The 20,609-nt window shown below is 39.4% G+C and overlaps 1 protein-coding gene across 3 annotated transcripts in view; it reads left to right on the top strand.

Moving 5' to 3' along the window:
• The window catches only part of LOC143035284 (triacylglycerol hydrolase DDHD2-like), a 59,516-nt gene that overhangs the window by 11,966 nt on the left and 26,941 nt on the right, over window positions 1–20,609 (top strand). The window contains exons 2-6 of one of the 3 annotated variants that reach the window (XM_076202152.1): window positions 630–1,391; window positions 1,683–2,122; window positions 11,143–11,275; window positions 15,111–15,292; window positions 18,421–18,570. In XM_076202152.1, coding sequence (XP_076058267.1) covers window positions 630–1,391; window positions 1,683–2,122; window positions 11,143–11,275; window positions 15,111–15,292; window positions 18,421–18,570 — 1,667 coding nt within the window. The remainder of the gene's footprint in view (window positions 1–629; window positions 1,392–1,682; window positions 2,123–11,142; window positions 11,276–15,110; window positions 15,293–18,420; window positions 18,571–20,609) is intronic. The other 2 variants (XM_076202154.1, XM_076202153.1) reach the window with 2 other exon arrangements.

The following is a 20,609-nucleotide window of genomic DNA, read 5'->3' as shown; positions in this document are numbered from 1 at the left end:
TTCTTGCTCACTGGGTTAGCTACCTCATATTTTAAAGGTACAATATTAAGAGAAAATAGTGAGTTTCATTAGGGCAGCTCAGATCTGCTTTGTATTATGAATTTGTCAGAGTGAATATATTTGAAATATTACTAAGATCAATTGTATACCTGTGTAGAATTTATGTGTATATACTATCATAGAATTATTTGTAAGTAGCATAGTGTATAACAGGTATAAAAACGTATCTTTAGCCTTCAACAAGCAAAGTTGACATAAGATTTTTTGGTAGGGTGTGTGTATGTATGTCAAGAGCAGTAGGCCAAGTGTAGTATGTAAAGCAGATTTAAATGGTTGGTTATAATCTTTCAGTTTATTGCTTTAGCCATTCCTTCAGTCTGGATTCCTTTAGCCATCATTATATCATTTCTTAATTATAGCTCCACCTCCTTTTTTTTTTTTTTTTTTTCCAAAAGTCTGTATTTACCATTGCCCACTTGGATATCAACATCACAAATATTGAGTGGTTTTGATGGACAAAAGAAAGATGATTCTTTCAGACATGTTGAAGGACCACCACTTGTAGGTACTTGTCATTGGTCCTATACATTTTGTTTTTATAATGATATGAGTTTTTATTTTTTTTTCAGAGACGAATAGTCAGGAACCAGATGGCTCTTCAAATCAAGATGTGAAGACAATTTCTGGGTGGTTCTTAGGAGATAGATCAGATGCTGATCCTTTCAGTGAAATTGGAGGTGGACCTTCTATGGATTCCCAAGAACTTAGCAGTGCTGCAGCACATCTACTTGCTCCTGAAGCTGCAATGTCTTCATCACAGGGAGTCTCTCCATCATCCTCAATGCAGTGTCTTTCATCATCGTCATCGTATCAGCGACTCTCTCCCTCTTCCTCAACCCAAACACTTCCACCCTCTTCCTCACCTTCACTTCCTCCCACTTCATCTCTTTCATCACCAGCACTTCCCCCTTCATCAGTTCCACATCCCCAAAATGTGTCACCAGCACTGACTCCTTCAGTTTCACCAGGACCTCCCCCTTCATCAATTACACATCCCCAAAATGTGTCACCAGCACTGACCCCTTCAATTTCGCCTGCACCTCCCTCTTCTATGCCACCAGTTGTTCCCCCAGCTGCACCACCAGCTTTTACCCCTGCTTTTCCTCCTCCACCACCCAATACCTCATCGGTATTTTCCTCGGGTTTGGAAACTTTTGGGCCACAAAGGTATCAAGTTCCACCACCTGTACCCCCATTACCATTTGGGCAAGCTCCAGTAAGTTCACCTTTATCAATGGAACCTCCTGTTAGACCTCCGGATTTGACACCACTGTCAAGCTCTGCATCTGCATCAGGTGCACAACTACCTATGGCTCCACCAGTCTACCAAGGTATGTCTGACTTCTTTGCATTTAACTAGAATACAGTACAGCTTTCTTGGATATGTCTCAGTGCACTGTTACATAAATTTAATTCATGTTTTTGTTTGTTGCATTTTGGGAATACTAGTTTTATTTTGTTTTGTGCTTGAGTTTTGTTGATTTTAGTTTGGGTTTTCTCCTACAGTTTCCATTTCCTTGCTTTTTATTCTATAGTGCTGTGTGGTTTTCTGTAACATCTGTTTTGTTATTTGCAGCTGTATTGAGTTATTTGTGTGGTGACAGATTTGTGGGTCTTTCCAGGATCTGGACATCTGCGTCGGCCCAATGCCAAGTATGTTGTCCCACCTGGTCAGGGTTCAGTGAGGCAAACTACCACTCCTTTCCAGGCCCCCCCACTCCCATCTCAGAACAAACAGCAAATATTACCACCTTTCTCAGCATCCCAGTTAACTAATCAGCCCTTTATTAGACCCCCAGTTGAAGCAGCCCAGCCTACCTATCCTCATAGCTTAGGTGGCCATAGTCATGTAGAAGGATATAGTATGTCTGCATCCAGTGGTACAGCACTTACTTACCCGTCAGTTCCTGTACCAGCCCCGAACAGCTCTGTTGCATCTATCTCTTCAGTAGTGTCGGGTGGTTCTCATGAGGAAGCACCAGCAGCTGCCATAGTTCCTACAAGTCCTGCAGACCCTGCTCCCAGTTATGCTACAGTTATACCTTCATCATTTGAGAACATGGTAAGTGTAGAGTCTGTTGTACTGCTCTTTACATTAAGATTTCATGCATTTCCATTCTATCCTCTGCAGTCTGCAGCCTCACAGTGGCTGGCAGTGTTCCCAGGCCCTCCCATAGATCTATCTGGGGAGAAACTTTGGTTTGTTGTCTGTGTTATATTGGTTTGAGACACCTGGACAGTGGAATACAAATACATACCTTGCCTCATTGTCAACACATACACCCAAGATTCTTGGCATAACATATGATACATCCATATAATTCAAACAGCACATCACAAACATAAGGACAAAGTGCACATCGAGACTTAACGCACTTAAATCAATTGCAGGAACAACATTTGGACAATAAAAAAGAAACTATTACCACAGAATACAAACAATGCATACATCACTGATGAATTATGCAAACCCTGCATAGGCCCTAATCTCACTAAGACACCACAAGACCAAACAGACCATACAAAACTATTTACACCATGAAACAAAAGTTCTCAAAGTCAAGGATCACTTTGACATGAAAGGCACACAAACACTGCAGCCTCCACAAACACAGCATGCCCACTATACACATAGCAAAATATCCACACATGCCAAGAAACATCAAAACCACACCCAAATACCTATATCACACACAAATACTCTTTTCTCTTCATCTACAACCTGTAGAGATCAGCCTCCAGAAGGTTTCTCTGACTATTTTGTTTTGTGTGTGTGTATTTACTCCATTTGGGATATTGGCTGCATGTTATTGTGGCAAAGTAGCATGCAGTTGATACTTTAGGGTCTATATGGGGTGCCCCTACAGATCAGAGCCAAACATCATTTCGTCTGTGATAAAGGAAAACTCTGTTCATAGAGAAATGATGACACTTTTAAACTACAACTGTCCCTCCGGTATGCTGTCCCCCAACACTTTGTTACTGTCCTGTACCATTTCTCTGAGTATTCATTTCCTTTTTTCGCCTACCCTATGGTGGGGGGAAAGAATGCTACCACCAAGTCTTTCCACTTGAGTTGTAAGAGGCGACAAAAAACGGGATGGGGGATGGGATTAGGAGTCCTACTACCTGTAGCCCCAAAGGGGACATTCCTAAAAAAAAGTGAAGATTGACCTCTCATTAACGGACGTTAATTAGCTGTGTTTGTGGTGTTTTTGCTGTGTTTTTGGTGCTGTTGTTTAGCACTGTGCAATCACTATGCCACCCAAAAACCACTCCAAATCAATGGATTATTCACATCAACAGACACCGTTACCCCCCTTTTAGTCTGTTAATGAGAGGTCAATCTGTAAAAGCATAAGAGGGTCTGGGAGTTTTCCAACCAGTACCCTAAGGTTTTGGTCTTTTAATGTGTGTGGATGTAGTACAGATGAGAGTTAAAGGGAAGAGATAGGTAGTATGTTTGTGAGAAGAAAGATGGATGTGCTGGCTTTGATTGAAACTAAAATGAAAGAGAGGGGCGAGTGTGAGTTTGGGAGTATAGTTGGGAGGTTCTCAGAAGTGAAGAGGGGATGAGGGAGAGAAGGGGTGACTATACTAGTAAGTGAAGAGATAGGTAAGCATGTAGTGGAGTGGAAGGAGGTTTCTTCAAGGTTGATGTGGATGAAGGTGAAGCTGGGAAGCGAGATGTTAGTTTTTGTAAGTGTGTATGGGCCAGGTTGTGAGAAGAGCGTAGAGGAAAGGGAGGCTTTTTGGATAGATTTAAATGAGTGCAAAGAGGGATTAGGGAGAAATGTCAATGTAGTTGTATTGGGAGACCTTAATGCTAGGGTAGGAAATAAACCAATAGACAGAGTGGCTTTTAAGTCTCATATCTAACACTCCAATAGAACTGTGTTTTCTCTATCTCCATTCTCATCTCATTTTTTCTTTAGCTTTATTTCTTAATATCCTAAATTTTCCCCTTTCTTCATCGTTCCTGTCTCTTTTTATCCATATATTTTTATAGTGTTCACTTCTTGCCAATTTTCCTGTTATTAAAACTTCTGCCACTTGTGACCTTAATTTAATCTTTATTGGTTGAGTTTTTCCTTCTACATATTTACACAATCTTTGCACTTCTTATATTTTCTTGTCTATTTCTTGGTCAACCTCCTCTATTTCCTCAGAACACTTTTTGCCAATTCTTTGTCCTATTTTTTTTTTTTCTCTCTCTGGAACCAATTTTGGTTATGCTTTTCCTTTAAACCATAAATTACTATACATTTTTCTTGTCTACTGTATCTTTTTTTTTCTCTCTCTCTCTCTCTGGAACCAATTTTGGTTATGTTTTTCCTTTAAACCATAAATTACTATACATTTTTTCTTGTCTACTGTGTCTCTTACTAAATTTTCTTTTTGTTTGATTACCTTGATGACTGCACTTCGGCCTTCTCCTGCATCTGTTGACAAACTATTTCTTTGAAAATTACTTTATCTTCTTCCTTATCCTTTTTCCAATCATTTCTAAGCTGTTGTAATTCATTTTCTCCTATACTATTTCCTGCTTCCATGGTCATTGTTTTAATATTTTCATGTACCTCTTTCCTTATGATTTCATTATTTATGTTTTTTTTGTTTTTCTTTTTTTCTTCAAATTTTTATTTTCACCTTTCAGTTTTGCCAGTTCCTGTTTAATACCCTAATTTCTTCCTTCATTTCATTGTTCACTTTCTTTAAGACAGCCATTTCATTGTTCAAGTTATTATTTGTTTTACATAACTCATTTGTTTCTCTTCTCCATGTATTCATATTTCTCACATCTCTATGTCTAAAATTCTACTAAATAGCCTTCTTTCATGTCCCATAAATCCAGAAAAAATATTATCCTCACTATCAAGTAAAAATCTTTTGGTACCTCTTGTTGATCTATAATCAGGATTTATGTTCTGCTTTGGTTTCACACTAACAAGTGCTTCTGCATAGGTGTTTACATTCAAATGTGGTGGCTGGCCATCTTGGGAATCTTCCGACCAGACAACACTTTTCTCCATTTTCCTTCTATTTCTCATTTTTTACATTCTAAATAATCATTTCGGGGTGTCCACAAACACTCCCCTTCCCATAAATACACTTAATATATAAATGAAGTACTGTTGTATGATTTTGTGAATATACATATTATATCACTGGAGCACCAAGTACTAGGTGTTGTCACTACGACGACAATGTGTATTTACCTAGTTGTACCTAGTTGTATTTTACGGGAAGGGGAGCTATGCTCGTGGGGTCCCGTCTTCATATCTCATTTTATCTAAACTATTTTTAAATTCATGTATTGATTTTGCACACACCACTTTCTCATCTAACTTGTTCCAACTGTCTATTGCTCTGTGAGGAAAGCTGTTCTTTTTAAAATCTCTTCTATAGCTGTCTTTTTTTATTTTCTTTCCGTGTCCTCTTGTATTTCTGTCATCCCATTTTATCAGATTCTCTCTATCAGTAATTTCTATGCCTTTCATGATTCTGTAAATAGCTATCAAATCTCCTCTCTCTCTTCTTTGCTCTAGTGTCTGTAGTTTAAGTTTTTGTAGTCTCTCTTCATATGATAGTTTTGAGAGTGTTGGTGCCAGTTTTGTAATTGCTCTTTGTATTCTTTCAAGTTTTTTTTATACATTTTTTTGTACTTGGTGACCATATCGTTGCTGCATATTCCAATCTTGGTCTTATCAGGGTGATTAGGATTTTCCTCACCATTTCTTCATCCAGGTATGTAAATGCCACTTTGATTGTTCTTATTAAATTATAAGTTTCTCCAAAAATCTTATTTATATGTTTCTCAGGTGACATATTATTCATAACAATGACTCCCAGGTCCTTCTCATTTTCTACTTTTTTTATTCCTTCTTCTCCCAAATTATATGATCCTGTTATTCTGTTTTTGCTTTTTCCAAATTCCATTATACTACACTTTTTTGTATTGAACTCCATCTCCCACTTCCTACTCCATTCTTGTACTTTATTTAGATCTCTCTGTAGTGATTCACAATCTTCTTCAGTTTTCACTCTTTTCAGTAGTTTTACATCATCTGCAAAGAAGCTCATATAGCTTTCAATTCCTTCATCCATATCATTAATATATATAGCAAACATTATTGGGGCCAGAACTGTTCCCTGCGGGACACCGCTTATTACTTCATTCCATTTTGAGTGCTGATCTCTTATCACTACTCTCATTTTTCTTTCTTGCAAAAAGTCTTCCATCCAATTTAGCAATTTACCTTGTATTCCTCCTTCATATTCTAATTTCTTAAGCAACTTCTTATGTGGTACTTTGTCAAAAGCTTTTTTTAGGTCTAGAAATGCACAATCAGCCCATCCATCTCTTTCTTGTATTATATCTATTAGCCTTGAATAGAAACATATTAAATTGGTGACGCATGATCGTCCTTGTCTGAATCCAAATTGCCTTGGATTTAGTACGTTGTTTTTTTCCAAGTATTTTACCCATCTACTTTTGATAATTCTTTCACATATTTTTGCTATTGTACTTGTTAGAGAGACTGGTCTATAGTTGGTAGGTTCTTCTTTATTTCCTCCTTTATATATAGGTACTATATTTGCTTTTTTCCAATCTTCTGGAACTTTTCCTTCTTTTAAGGAACTGCTTATTATGCTATGTATTTTGTCTGCCAGTTCATTCCTGCATTCTTTCAGAATCCAGTTTGCTATTTCATCTGGCCCATGCGATTTTCTGACATCAAAATTACCCAAGTGTGTCAATATTTCATTCTTTGTTACTTCTATTTCTTCCATAGGGGGGACTTTTTCCTTCCACTCAATCTCTTCAGGTTGTATATTTTCCCTTGTAAACACTGATTTAAAATGTTTGTTCATAATTTCTGCCATTTCCATTTCCTCAGTGTATTCAACTCCTCCTTGTCTTAATTTCTCTAAGTCTTGTTTGTTTTTCAGTTTATTGTTTACAAATCTGTAGAATAGTTTTGGTTGATCTTTACACTTTTCTATAACATCTTTTTCATATTTTCTTTTTTCCTCTCTGCACTTTTGTACATATTCATTTCTATAACCAGTATATATTTTCCATTTTTCAGGTCTTCTGTCTTTTTTCCATCTGTTCCAGGCTTTGTCTCTTTTGTCCTTTAACTCCCTACAACTTTTGTTGTACCAGCATTTTACATATTCTTTTTCTTGTTTTTGTCTTGGGACATACTTTTCCACTCCTTTTTTGTAAATTTTTGTCAAAATATTCCATTTCTCTTCCACTGTTGTTTCTTCTTTGTATATTTCTTCCCAGTTTTCTTGTTGGAAGAATTCTCTTATTTTATCAAAGTTTGTTTTTTCATACATCATTCTTCCTTTTCTATATTGTTCATTTCTTTTCATATATTTTTCTTCATTAAGTTCCAGTTCAATCAATATGTGGTCACTTTTACCTATTGGTGTTTTATATTCAATCTTGTCTACTATTCTAGGTTCAGATGTAATTATTAAGTCTAGCCTCGATGGTTCTTCTTCATTTCTATACCTAGTGTTCTCTTGTATCCATTGTGTCATTGAATGGTCAGTAATCATCTCAAGTAGAGCATTTCCCCATGAGTCATCACCACTCTTTACTGTCATTTCTTCCCAGCAGATTTCTTTGCAATTAAAGTCGCCCATCATAACTATTCTTCCTCCGTCTTCCATTATTTTAGTTAATGCTATCTTTGTGTCCTCTAACATACTTTTATGTTCACTCTCCTCCCATGAGGCTGTTTTCGGAGGCACATAATTGATCACAAATTTTCTGCTCTTCTTATCTCGGTCTTCCACTTCTATCATAATCATCTCTACTGTATTCTTTCCATATATGACACCTTTCACGTTTATATCCTTCTTAGTCAGGAACATAACTCCACCCCCTTGTTTTTTCTCTCTGTTTCTAATCCAATAATTGTATGTATCATGTCCTACACTGTTGGGTGGTAGTGGGCCTTTTAATTTTGTTTCTACAATTCCCATTATGTCCGGTTCTTTTTCTTTCAAATAATCATTCAGTTCATTCAATCCTGTTATCAATCCATCTATATTTGTGTAAGACACTCTTAGTTTTCTGCCACTTCCATTGTATTCTCTGTTTCCCTTATGTTTTTCTTTAGTATGTCGAACTGCTTTATTTTCATGTTCACTACTCTCCAATAGAATCTCTCTTTCTCTGACTCCGTTCTTTCCTCGTTTTTTGCCTTAGCTTCAATTCTTTTCTGCTTTTCTGCCTCTCTTTCCTCCTTATTCATTTCTCTTTTTATCCATACCTTTTTATATTGATCATTTGTTGCTAGTTTCCCTGTCTTGGATAGAATTTTCTCTGCTGTTGTTTGTGACCTGAATTTAATCTTAATTGGTCTGGTCTTATCTGTACTATATTTTCCGAGTCTGAATTTTTCCTCAATTTCCTTTATAATTTCTGGTTCATCTTCCTGGACTAATTTTAATAAACTGCTTACTCTTTCATTTTCCTCCTTGATTCTTGCGGTTCTATCTGGGTTATGTTTCTCTTCCATTCCTAATATAATTATACATTTCTTTTTGTCAGCTAATTCTCTTACTATATTCTCCTTCTGTCTCATCACTTTAATAACTGAGTCTTCATTATGTTCTTTCAATTGCTGTTTGACTATGTCAGTGAATGAAACCTTATTCCCTTCTTGAGTTATTCTCCAATTTTTAGCTTCTGTAGCTATTTTCTCTCTGTTTTCATTACTATTCTTCTTCAATTTCTCATTCTCCTCCTTTACATTTCCTAACTGTCTTTTTAGGTCCTCTATTTCTTCAGTTAAGTTTCTGTTAGCCTTCTCTAGTTGTTCCAACCTTTCAATTCTTTGGAAAATGGAGTCTACGTTACCTAACTTACGCTCCAAGTCCTCGATCACCTTATCAACTCTCTCCTCTAGTCTTATCAGTCGGGGGGGGGTTGTGTCCCCCCCACCCTCTTTAAATCCCTGGAACATATTCTCGTCACTTTCTTCTGTATTGCTCCTCTCTATACTTCTAATCTTTACATTTCTATTTGCCATTTCGTCATCACTGAGCTGGTCCGGTGGTCGTTTCATGTTGACCTTACGCCCGTCTGCCTGGGCCAAGTCCTCCACATCCTCATTTCCTTCCATTTCCCCAGCAATCCCTCCCCCTCTCCTCTTTCCTTACTTTCCCACTACCTCACGAGCAATTTCCCCCCCCCTGCAAATACAAAAAGGCACTTCTCTTTGCGTTGGTATCCACAATCTGCACTTTTCTTCAGAGCGTTCGTCAAGCCGTCCGTTCGTTGAAAGTGTGTGTGTGTGTGTATATATATATATATGATTTATATATACAGTAATGACACCAAAAATGCAAGGGAGTAGAATGAATACAGACTACAAAGAATATCAGATATCATCTATACTCAACAAGATACTTGCATGTGAATGATAGACTTTCATCCAACCCTATTTTTGTCTCACTTTACATCTTCTTTCCCTGCCACACCTTTTTCAATGCACTCACTGCTTTTCTTTCTTCGAACATTCACTGTTTCCATATTCTACTTTTTTTTATCTTGCGAGATACAAAAATGGGTCATTCGGAGCATAGCTCCACTTCCCGTAAAATACAACTAAGTAAATATAACTAGGTAAATACACAGAAAGCCTTCAACAAAGTACATATATATATACCAAAGGCTATTTTTCCCCCTTACAAGGGAGGTAGCCAAAAAACAAAGGCATAAAAACCACTTCCACCCAATCCATCCCCATCTCATTCCACCCCCTCCACCCTCTTCCCTCCTTATCTTGGCACCTCCTGGATGACGGGTCATCCCTGCATCTTGTCCACTGCCCTTGGTCAGAAGCAGTGTTGCAAGACACAGCAAGGCCGCCTCATTAGATTGGTGACCCCTCCTCTCCATCCCCTCATGCAGAAAAGGATAAGATGGGGAGAAATCCCGTCGGACTGTGTCAAATTTATCTCACACATACTGCCACTCCCCACAAAAAGTTATTAAAAAAATTGAAAAACATAGGAGGGATACAAGGCAACCTACTAAACTGGATGGAAAATTTCCTGAATGGTAGAAAAATGAGAGTAGTACACAGAGAAAAATATATAGGTTGCAAAGAGCATCCCAAACTATTCTATAGATATGTGAGTTGTAAACTTAAAAATAATGAGGAAATGGTGAAACTATGCCAAGGAAATACAGAATACACAGAAGACCTAGAAATGACCGAAGTCATGAATAATCACTTCAAGGTGGTTTTCATTAGACAGAAGGTACATTCAACAAAATACCATATGATTTATGTATACCCTCACTTGTATGTCTATCCCAGGATCTCCAAGAGAAATCTTTTTAGGCTGAACAAAACCCACTTGGGGCCCCTAAGAGTTGAAAAAAGAAATTGAGGCTAATTAAAGTGCATCAAACTTCAATAAGAAGTGCTCATTTATTGATCATATGAAACATTATGTTAAAACAAACATACTGGTATTCAAGTAATGTGACAATATTATAATTTTTTAACATGACCTTTAAATGTTCGTAGTAAAATCTTATCAAGGAAGAAACTAAAAAAAAAAACATTTAACTATTATATAAGTGCTTTTCTGGCTCTCTTATTTGCAAAATTTCTAATAACACTATCAAAATAAACTTGTCTGGCATTGCTAGACTCAATCTACATTATTGCTAGTTTGTTAGTAACAAACACTCAAATGTTCTTTTGGTCTTGGGCCCCTCCATAGCTCTCGGGCCCCGGAACAATGTACCTGCATGACCCTCCTCTCATAGGCCCTGGTCTATCCTCATATATAGTCCGTATTCCCCAACAGCATACATCTCTAGAACTTTCCACATCTCTTCCCTGGTCTTTCTTCCTACTCATTTGTTTCTGGATGAGCACCCAATGTACACATTATTTGCCTTGTTTAAAATTAGTCTTGTAATTTTCTTTGTGAAAATAGACTCACTGAATACTCATTATTTTAATGGTTACAGAGTGCAAAAATTTTGCATGATTGTATGTCTCTGTTTTTACTTAAAGCATTTTCTCTACTGTTCAGGCAAGCAAGGGTGCACCTCACAGTATGTATCATCCTGTGGTTCCTCACTGGTTCTATGCTGAAGGTAGTCCTCCACAATGGCGCCCATTTTCATTCAACGATTCTCTTAATTTGGAGCAAAGCTACAGGCAAGGTATGGCTCATTTTTATTGTAAAACCTTGAAAGAAGTGGGATTGTATTTCATTACTTCTAATGAACATTTATATCCTTAGGGACAATATCCACTAAAGAAGTGGTAAAGGAGATATTTGATATGGTAGGAGAAGGTGCTGGGTGCTATGAGGATGAAAAGACATAAGAAGTGAACCAGTTAGGTTACATAAGAGAAGAAAGTTATACATGAATGTAGGCAAAAGTAATTATGAGATGTACAAAGAGTGATGATAATGGCAACTTGAATTTGTGAAGGGTGAGTGGCTTGTAGAAGTGAATTATAGTGTGAAGGAAGTGAATATATGTTTGGGTGGAATACAGTGTTAAAAGAAGTAGGTATGTGGGAATAAATACAAAGAAAAATGATTGAAGGAGTGATTATACATATGCTGCTGTATGGAACAGACTTGGGATATAAATGAGATATAAAGGAAGACTGAATGTTTTTTAGATGAGATGTTTGAGAAACATGATATGTGTTACAAGAAGGGGTATTGAGAAATGTGTGAGTTAGGCCAAGAACAGGGTTAAGAAGAAAGCTATTGGCCATACATCTCATACACATATAAACTTTTTCTCTGTCTCTCTTAAAATTGATATCTCTGCCCCATACAGTGTTGTTGGCCAAAAACACTCACTTGATAAGTTTCGTAACCTCTTCAATATGAGTCAAATATTCATGCACACATTAAGTTGGAACCATACATGAATTTGAGTCTAGGTATGTTAGAAAATTAGAGAATAGGAGACATGCCTCAATGACTGTTGCTCCTTTGCTGTATATTATAATTAGGTAAATGTATGATGATCCATTACAATATGTGCATTACAAGATAAAAAGTTACAGCTGTTAAACTCATTCTATTTCATCTAGAATGTTTATAACCACAGAATATGGGGGTCACTCAGCTACAACTACAAAATAAATATAATCAGGATGCTGATGCTGGCATCCTTGTATATTCACTCACACCTCATGATGCACTTCACTCATATTCTAGGTGTTACATGGATAAAGGATTTTTTGAAAGACAAGTACATAAGAACAGTAATAAGGGATGAGAGATCAAGATGAGGTGACTAGCAAAATCCCATGAGGGTCATTTGTGGCACCTGTAATAGTTTTGGTGTATCTAAATGACACAATGGAAAGTACAAGCTATACTAACATATTTGCAGGTGATGGAAAGATCAGAGAAGAGTAAAGAAGACTGTAAATTATTATGAGATCTAAACAATGTATATGCCTGAAGTCAGTCATGGAATATTGAATGTAATGTAAAAATAGCTCATTAAAGGTCACCACTGAATTGCACAATGGGAACTATTCATTCAGTCAGTCCATTGTCTCAAGTCTTTCTGTATTGTACGCATTTGCAAATTTTTCCAGTATGTGAAGAGCTGTTTTTCTCAAATCCCCATAACTTGCTAGGGTCACCTGTATCAATAGATATGTTTATATTTTATATATTCCTCTTTGCTACTGGGAGCTGTCAAGAGTTTTTATGAGAGTAGTAGAGCTTGTGTGAGGATTAGAAATGGAGAGAGTGAGTGGTTCGAGGTAAAGGTGGGACTTCGCCAAGGATGTGTTATGTCGCCCTGGCTGTTCAACTTATACATGGATGGGGTAGTGCGAGAGGTAAATGCAAGGGGAGTGGGCAAGGGATTGGAGATAGTTAAAGAAAATGGAAAAAAGTGGGAGGTGAGCCAGCTGTTGTTTGCGGACGACACTGCGCTTGTGGCAGGATCGGAGGAGGGATTGAGAAAGTTGGTGACAGAGTTTGGGAGAGTATGTGATAGAAGAAAGCTAAAGATAAATGTGGGTAAAAGTAAGGTGATGAGATGTACAAGGGGTGAAAGTGGCAGTAGACCGGAAGTGAGCATTAAGGGAGAGCGACTAGAGGAAGTGGATAGTTTTAGATACTTGGGTGCAAATGTGGCAGGAAAAGGTGGAGTGAAGGTGGAGGTAGAATGTAGATTGAGAGAAGCGAGTAAATGCCTTGGTGGATTAAAGAGTGTAATGAGGAATAGACATTTGGGAATTGATGCTAAGAGGAGACTGTATGAAGGAGTGATTGTGCCAACAGCACTGTATGGGCCAGAAACATGGAACATAAGAGAGGAAGAGAGAAGGAGTTTGATTGTGTTTGAGATGAGGTGTCTGAGAAGTATGATGGGGGTTACTAGACTAGATAGAGTGAGAAATGAGGAGGTGAGGAGGAGAACAGGGGTGGAAAGGGAGTAGGGAGATAGGGTTGATGAAAGAGTATTGGGATGGTTTGGACACATGGAAAGAATGAGTGAAGAAAGACTAGTAAAAGAGGTATGGAAGGCAGATGTGGAGGGAGTGAACATGAGGGGACGTCCTAGGATGAGGTGGATGGATGGGGTGAAGGGGGCTTTGGGGAAGAGGGGAATGTCTGTTGAGGAAGGATGGGAGAGGACAGAAGATAGGGGTGAATGGAGAATGGTTGTATTTTTACCTAGTTGTATCTTGCGGGAAGGGGAGCTATGCTCGTGTTGTCTCGCCATTGTATCTCGCAGTGTCTAGTTTGTTTTTAAACTCATGAATGGTTTTTGCGCATACTATTTCATTATCCAGTTTGTTCCAAGTGTCCAAAACTCTATGTGGAAAACTGTTTTTCTTCAGTTCTCTTCTATAGCTATGTTTTTTTATTTTCTTACCATGTCCTCTTGTGTTTCTTTTGTCCCAGTTAAGTAAGTTCTCTCTATCAAGTATCTCTGTGCCTTTCATGATTCTGTAGATGGTCAATAGGTCACCTCTCTCTCTTCTTTGCTCCAGTGTCGGTAATTCCAGTTTAGCCAATCTCTCCTCGTATGATAGGTTTGCAAGTGCAGGTGCCATTTTTGTAGCTGCTCTTTGGATTCTTTCTATTTTCTTTATATTCTTTTTGGTACTGGGGGACCACAATGTCGCCGCATACTCTAATCTAGGCCTTGTCAATGTAACCAATATTTTTTTTATCATGTCTTCGTCCAAGTATGTAAATGCCACTTTTATTGATCTTAGCAAGTTGTAAGTCTCCCCGACAATTTTGTTAATCTGTATCTCATAGGACAAGTCGTTCGTGATAATTACACCCAAATCTTTTTCGGATCCTACTTTCTTTACTTCCTTGGTTCCAATTGTATATTTTCCTGATATTCTATTTTTGCTTTTTCCAAACTCCATTATGCTACACTTCTTAGTATTAAAGTCCACTTCCCATTTCTGACTCCAGTTCCATACCCTATTTAGGTCTTCTTGCAGTGCTTCACAGTCCTCATCAGTTTCTACTTTCCTTAACAGTTTGGCGTCATCAGCAAAGAAGCTCATGTAGCAGTTCATGTCCTCGTCCATGTCATTCATATAGATGATGATATATGGATGATGTGATGCATGAGGTGGAATGGGCAGGGGGATGGGGGGTGAGGTAGTATGTTTGAGCAAAATTTGATGCAGCCCAAAAGGATTTCTCCCTGTCTTCTCCTTTTATGCAATGGGGGGACGGAGAGGGGGGGTCGCCGATTTAATGAAGTGGCCTTGCTGTGGATGTGCTGTGTCTTGCAACACTGCTTCTGACCCAGGGCAGTGGACAAGGTGCAGGGATGACCCGTCATCCATGAGATGCTAAGATAAGAGGGAGGGTGGAGGGGTGTGGAGTGTATTCAGGGATGGAATGAGTGGGAATGATTTTATGCCTTTTCCTTTTTGGCTACCTCCCTTGTAAGGGGGGAAAAGCCTTGGTATATGTATGTATGTATGTATGTATCTATATTCCTCTTATTTTTTTCCTGATTTTGCAATCATCAGACAGCAAGGAGCTTGTGCCTACAGACGGTGGTCGATATGATGTGAATATCAGTGACAGATCACGAATGAGTGTCTATTGGGATGAGAATTGTACTCCTGTTCGACGGTGCAGCTGGTTTAGAAAAGGACAGCTAGAAGCAAGACCTATTCCATTTGAAGAGGATGTATCAGATTTGCTTGAAGTAAGTTTAAGGTGGAACATTCACCTGAAATAGTTAAATAATGTTCTGAATTATTTAGAAAAGTTGCATTTATTATTTTCTTTAATGCAGAAAGTTTAATCAAAATTACATACTTATACTAATGACCATTTCTCCCTTACAAGGGAGATAGCCAAAAAATAAAGGTATAAAATCCAATCCCACCCATTCCATCCCCACATACTACACTCCCACTCAATCCCCTCCCTCCCTCCTATCTTGGCTCCTGGATGATGGGTTATCCCAGCATCTTGCCCACTGCCCTGGGTCAGAAGCAATGTAGCAAGACACAGCACATCCACAGCAGGGCCTCTTCATTTAATTGGTGACTCCCCTCTCCATCCCCGTATGCAGAAAAGGAGAAGATGGGGGAGAAATCCCTTCGGGCTGTGTCAAAATATCATTCACACATACTCCCTCACCCCCTATCCCCCACTCACTCCCATGCATCACAGTATCATCCATACACAACAATTCTCCACTCACCCCTATCACCTGTCTTCTCACTTCCTTCCTCAACTGACATTCCCCCCTTTCCCAATGCCCCTTTTACTGACATCTGTTACTACTTTGTTGCTGTCTTTCTTTCGTGCATTTAATTTCTTTTAGTATGTTTCTCACTTTCTACTTTCTTTTCACTACTGTCTTTGTTACTTATGATAGTCACTCACAATTTTAGTTGGAAGGCCCTCTCCTTCTGATCATCCAACTTAGTCAAGTTCCACTTAGTATTATCTTATAGGAGAGGAGCAATTAAATGGAACTTAATTTTTCCCGAACATAACTACACTTGGTTCTCTAAGTTACTCTAAGGGATTTCTGTCGAGAACACTGAATTTGGTACTAGGTAAGTTCTGCAATGACATCATGATTTCTATAGTCCAATGATCTTTAATTTTAGATTTAAGAACCTCCCCTAAGGGTGTGATCTTACAATCATGAACCCATTGAATTTTGTACACCCTTTCTCCAGTCAGATCCACTGTTACAACTTTGCAATGTAATACTACTTACTCAGGCAATCTCGAATTTACTGCACACTTAGTTTACATATTCTATGCATAAACATGAACATTGTACAGCAATGAAATCAGGTCCCCGGTGACTGTAAACATTAGGCGAAGAGCGAGCTTGTGCAACTCCTAGCCTTCTCTCCTTCATGTATTATGTAAATACATAAACTATAAAAATATAACACTTGTCATCTACCCTTCTTTCTACCCACTTGTCTACCAGCCTCTTACATTACCCCATCCATCCATCTTATCCTTGGTTGCTCCCTCATGTTCACTCATTCTCTCCATGTGTCCAAAATATCCCAATATTTTTTCATCCACCCTATCTCCCAACTCCCTTTCCACCCCTGTTTTCCTCCTCACCTCCTCATTTCTTACTCTATCCAGCCCAGTAACCCCTATCATACTTCTCAGGCACCTCATCTCAAACACATTCAAACACTCCTCTCTTCCTCTCTTATGTTCCATGTTTCTACCCCATACAGTGCTGTCGGCACAATCACTCCTTCATACAGTCTCCTCTTAGCATCCATTCCCAAATGTCTATTTCTCTTTACACTTTTTAATTCCCCAAAGTGTTTACTTGCTTTTTTCAATCTACATTCCACCTCCACCTCCACTCCTCCCTTTCTTGCCACATTTGCACCCGAGTATCTAAAGCTATTCACTTCTTATAGTCTCTCTCCCTTAATACTCATTTCCAATTTGCTGCCACATTCTTCCCTTGTATATCTCATCACCTTACTTTTACCCACATTTATCTTCAACTTCTTTCACACACCTTCCCAAACTGTCCTTAATTTCCTTAATTACTCCTCAGATTATGCCACAAAAACAATGTTGTCAGCAAATAACAACTGGCTTATATCCCATTTTTCTCCATTTCCTTTAATCATCTCCAATCCCCAACCCATTACCCTTGCATTTACCTCTTGCACCACCCCATCTATGTATAAATTGAACAGCCAAGGCAACATAACACATTCCTGGCAGAATCCTACCTTTACTTCAAACCACTCACTCTCTCCATTTCTGATTCTAACACAAGCTCTACTACTCTTGTAAAAACTCTTAGACTGCTCCCAACAGCTTTCCTCCTATCCCATATATCTGGAATATGTCCCACAATGGCTTTCTGTCTACCCTGTCATAAGCCTTTTCCTAATCCATAAAAGCCCAAAAAACATCCTTACATTTCCCAAAAACTTTCTCACATATGTCTTACCACAAAAATCTGGTCCACACAACCCCTGCCTGACTTAAACTCACACTGTTCCTCACCAATTACTTCCTCTGTTCCCCTTCTCCTCTCATTCAAAACCTTCCCATAAGCTTTCCCAACTACACTTAACAAACTGATCCCTCTAAAACTACTAGACTCGCACTTGTACCCTTTTCCCTTGTAAAGTTGAACTATACAGGCACTCCTCCAGTCGTCTGGCACTCTACCCTCTATTAAACAAATATTAAATAACCTCATCAGCCAGTCCACCATTACTGTGCCTCCTTTTTTCAGTCATTCTACATGACACCCATCAAATCCAGGTGCCGCACCTACTCTCATCATCTTAACAACTACCTTCACTTCATCCTTCTTTATTTCTCCTCCATTTTCCTCACTCATCACTGTCATTTTCTTAGCGCTTCCCACTGCAACTACCTTTCCCTCCCTATCCTCCTTCACATTTAGCAACTCCCTAAAATACTCTGCCCATCTTCCTCTTACTGCCGTCTCTTCCATTATCATCTCTCCATCTGCACCTTTTACCTTTTTTTCTCTACTTGATTCACCTCCTCTTCCTCTCATATACCTAAACACCCTTTCCCCTTTACCCCTTTACATGGGGTTGGGCAGCCTAGGCATGCACCCATCCCACACCCTTTTCCACCTATTTGTGTACTCGTTAATCTGAGCTTCATATAGACGAAGGGCAATCCCTGTCCCATGCCTTCTACCTGTGTCAGAAACAATGCATCAAGACAGCACATCCACAGCATGGCCATCTGATTCATTTTACACAATGAATCTCCCTCCTTGTCCCCTCATTTAGGAAATGTAGGTGTCTATATTCTAAAATACTATTTTCTTTACAGAATGAATTTCGCATAGCCATGCAAACAGGTGTTTGGCATAAACAAGTAGAATTGAAGACTGGTGATACTATAATGATTCACTCGGCAACTTCGATGTTTTACTACCCATTAAATAACCTGACAGACTTCCCATCTGGAGTCTCTGTGAATGTGAGTAACCCATTTTCTTTACATAGATTTGTTGTTGATGCTTCTCTGTGACTGACCTTTTAACCTTCCTTCTCCTTTCCCTGAGTTTGGTATCCTTTAGATTATGTAACTATACACCCTCTTATAAGGAAGGTAGCCTGCCAATGCATGCACTCACTCCCATCCATCACCCACTTGTTTCTTTCCTCATAGCTCCTCTTGGCCGAAGGGTCATTCCTGTCTGATGTCCTTTTACTTAGGTCAGAAAGAATGCAGAAAGACACAGCACAGTCTTTGAATTATACTTCCATAGAAGTTAGAATAGAAAATATGTAAACTTTTCACATGACCAACAATGGTCAATTGTAGTGGTCCTGGAAAATGGGTACATACATACATACATATACCAAGGCCTTTTCCCCCTTCCAAGGGAGGTAGCCAAAAAGGGAAAGGCACAAAAACACTCCCACCCATTTCATCCCTAAATACACTCCACACCCCTCCCACCCTTCCTCTCATCTGAGCACCTCCTGGATGACGGGTCATCGCTGCACCCTGCCCACCGCCCTGGGTCAGAAGCAGTGTCGCAAGACACAGTACATCCACAGCAAGGCCGCTTCATTTAATCGGCGACCCCCCCTCTCCGTCCCCCTTTGCATATAAGGCGAGGACGGGGAGAAATCCCTTCGGGCTGCGTCAAAAATTACTCACACATACTACCCCACCCCCCATCCCCCGCCCATTCCTCCTCATGCAGTCACAACATCATCCATATACAACCATTCTCCACTCACCTCTGTCTTCCGTCCCCTCCCTTCCTTCCTCAACAGACATTCCCCTCTTCCCCAAAGCCCCCTTCACCCCATCCATCCACCTCATCCTAGGACGTCCCCTCATGTTCACTCCCTCCACATCTGCCTTCCATACCTCTTTTACTAGTCTTTCTTCACTCATTCTTTCCATGTGTCCAAACCATCCTAATATTCTTTCATCAACCCTATCTCCCAAATCCTTTGTCACCCCTGTTCTCCTCCTCACCTCCTCATTTCTCACTCTATCTAGCCTAGTAACCCCCACCATACTTCTCAGACACCTCATCTCAAACACATTCAAACTCCTTCTCTCTTCCTCTCTTATGTTCCATGTTTCTGGCCCATACAGTGCTGTTGGCACAATCACTCCTTCATACAGTCTCCTCTTCGCATCCATTCCCAAATGTCTATTCCTCATTACACTCTTTAAACCACCAAGGCATTTACTCGCTTCTCTCAATCTACATTCTACCTCCACCTTCACTCCACCTTTTCCTGCTACACTTGCACCCAAGTATCTAAAACTATCCACTTCCTCCAGTCGCTCTCCCTTAATGTTCACTTCCAGTCTACTGCCACTTTCACCCCTTGTACATCTCATCACCTTACTTTTACCCACATTTATCTTTAGCTTTCTTCTATCACATACTCTCCCAAACTCTGCCACCAGCTTCCTCAATCCCTCCTCTGACCCTGCCACAAGCGCAGTGTCGTCCGCAAACAACAGCTGGCTCACCTCCCACTTTTCTCCATTTTCTTTAACCATCTCCAATCCCTGACTCACTACCCTAGCATTCACCTCTCGCACCACCCCATCCATGTATAAGTTGAAAAGCCAGGGCGACATAACGCATCCTTGACGAAGTCCCACCTTTACTTCAAACCACTCACTCTCTCCATTTCTAATCCTAACACATGCTCTACTACTCTCATAAAAACTCTTGACAGCTCCCAAAAGCTTTCCTCCTATCCCATAAATCTGCATAACCTCCCACAGTGCCTTTCTGTCTACCCTATCATAAGCCTTTTCCAGATCCATAAAAGCCCAAAAAACATCCTTCCCCTTTCCTATAGCTTTCTCACATATCTGTCTTACCACAAAGATCTGATCTACACAACCTCTACCCATCCTAAAACCACACTGTTCCTCACCAATTACTCCTTCTGTTCCTCTCCTAATCCTCTCAATTAAGATCCTCCCATACGCCTTCCCTACTACACTCAACAGGCTAATCCCTCTGAAATTAC

Source organism: Oratosquilla oratoria, chromosome 18 (genome assembly GCF_046742065.1).
Source record: "Oratosquilla oratoria isolate Oo_2021 chromosome 18, ASM4674206v1, whole genome shotgun sequence".
Taxonomy (NCBI): Eukaryota; Metazoa; Arthropoda; class Malacostraca; order Stomatopoda; family Squillidae; genus Oratosquilla; species Oratosquilla oratoria.
This window is presented reverse-complemented; position numbering and strand designations above follow the sequence as displayed.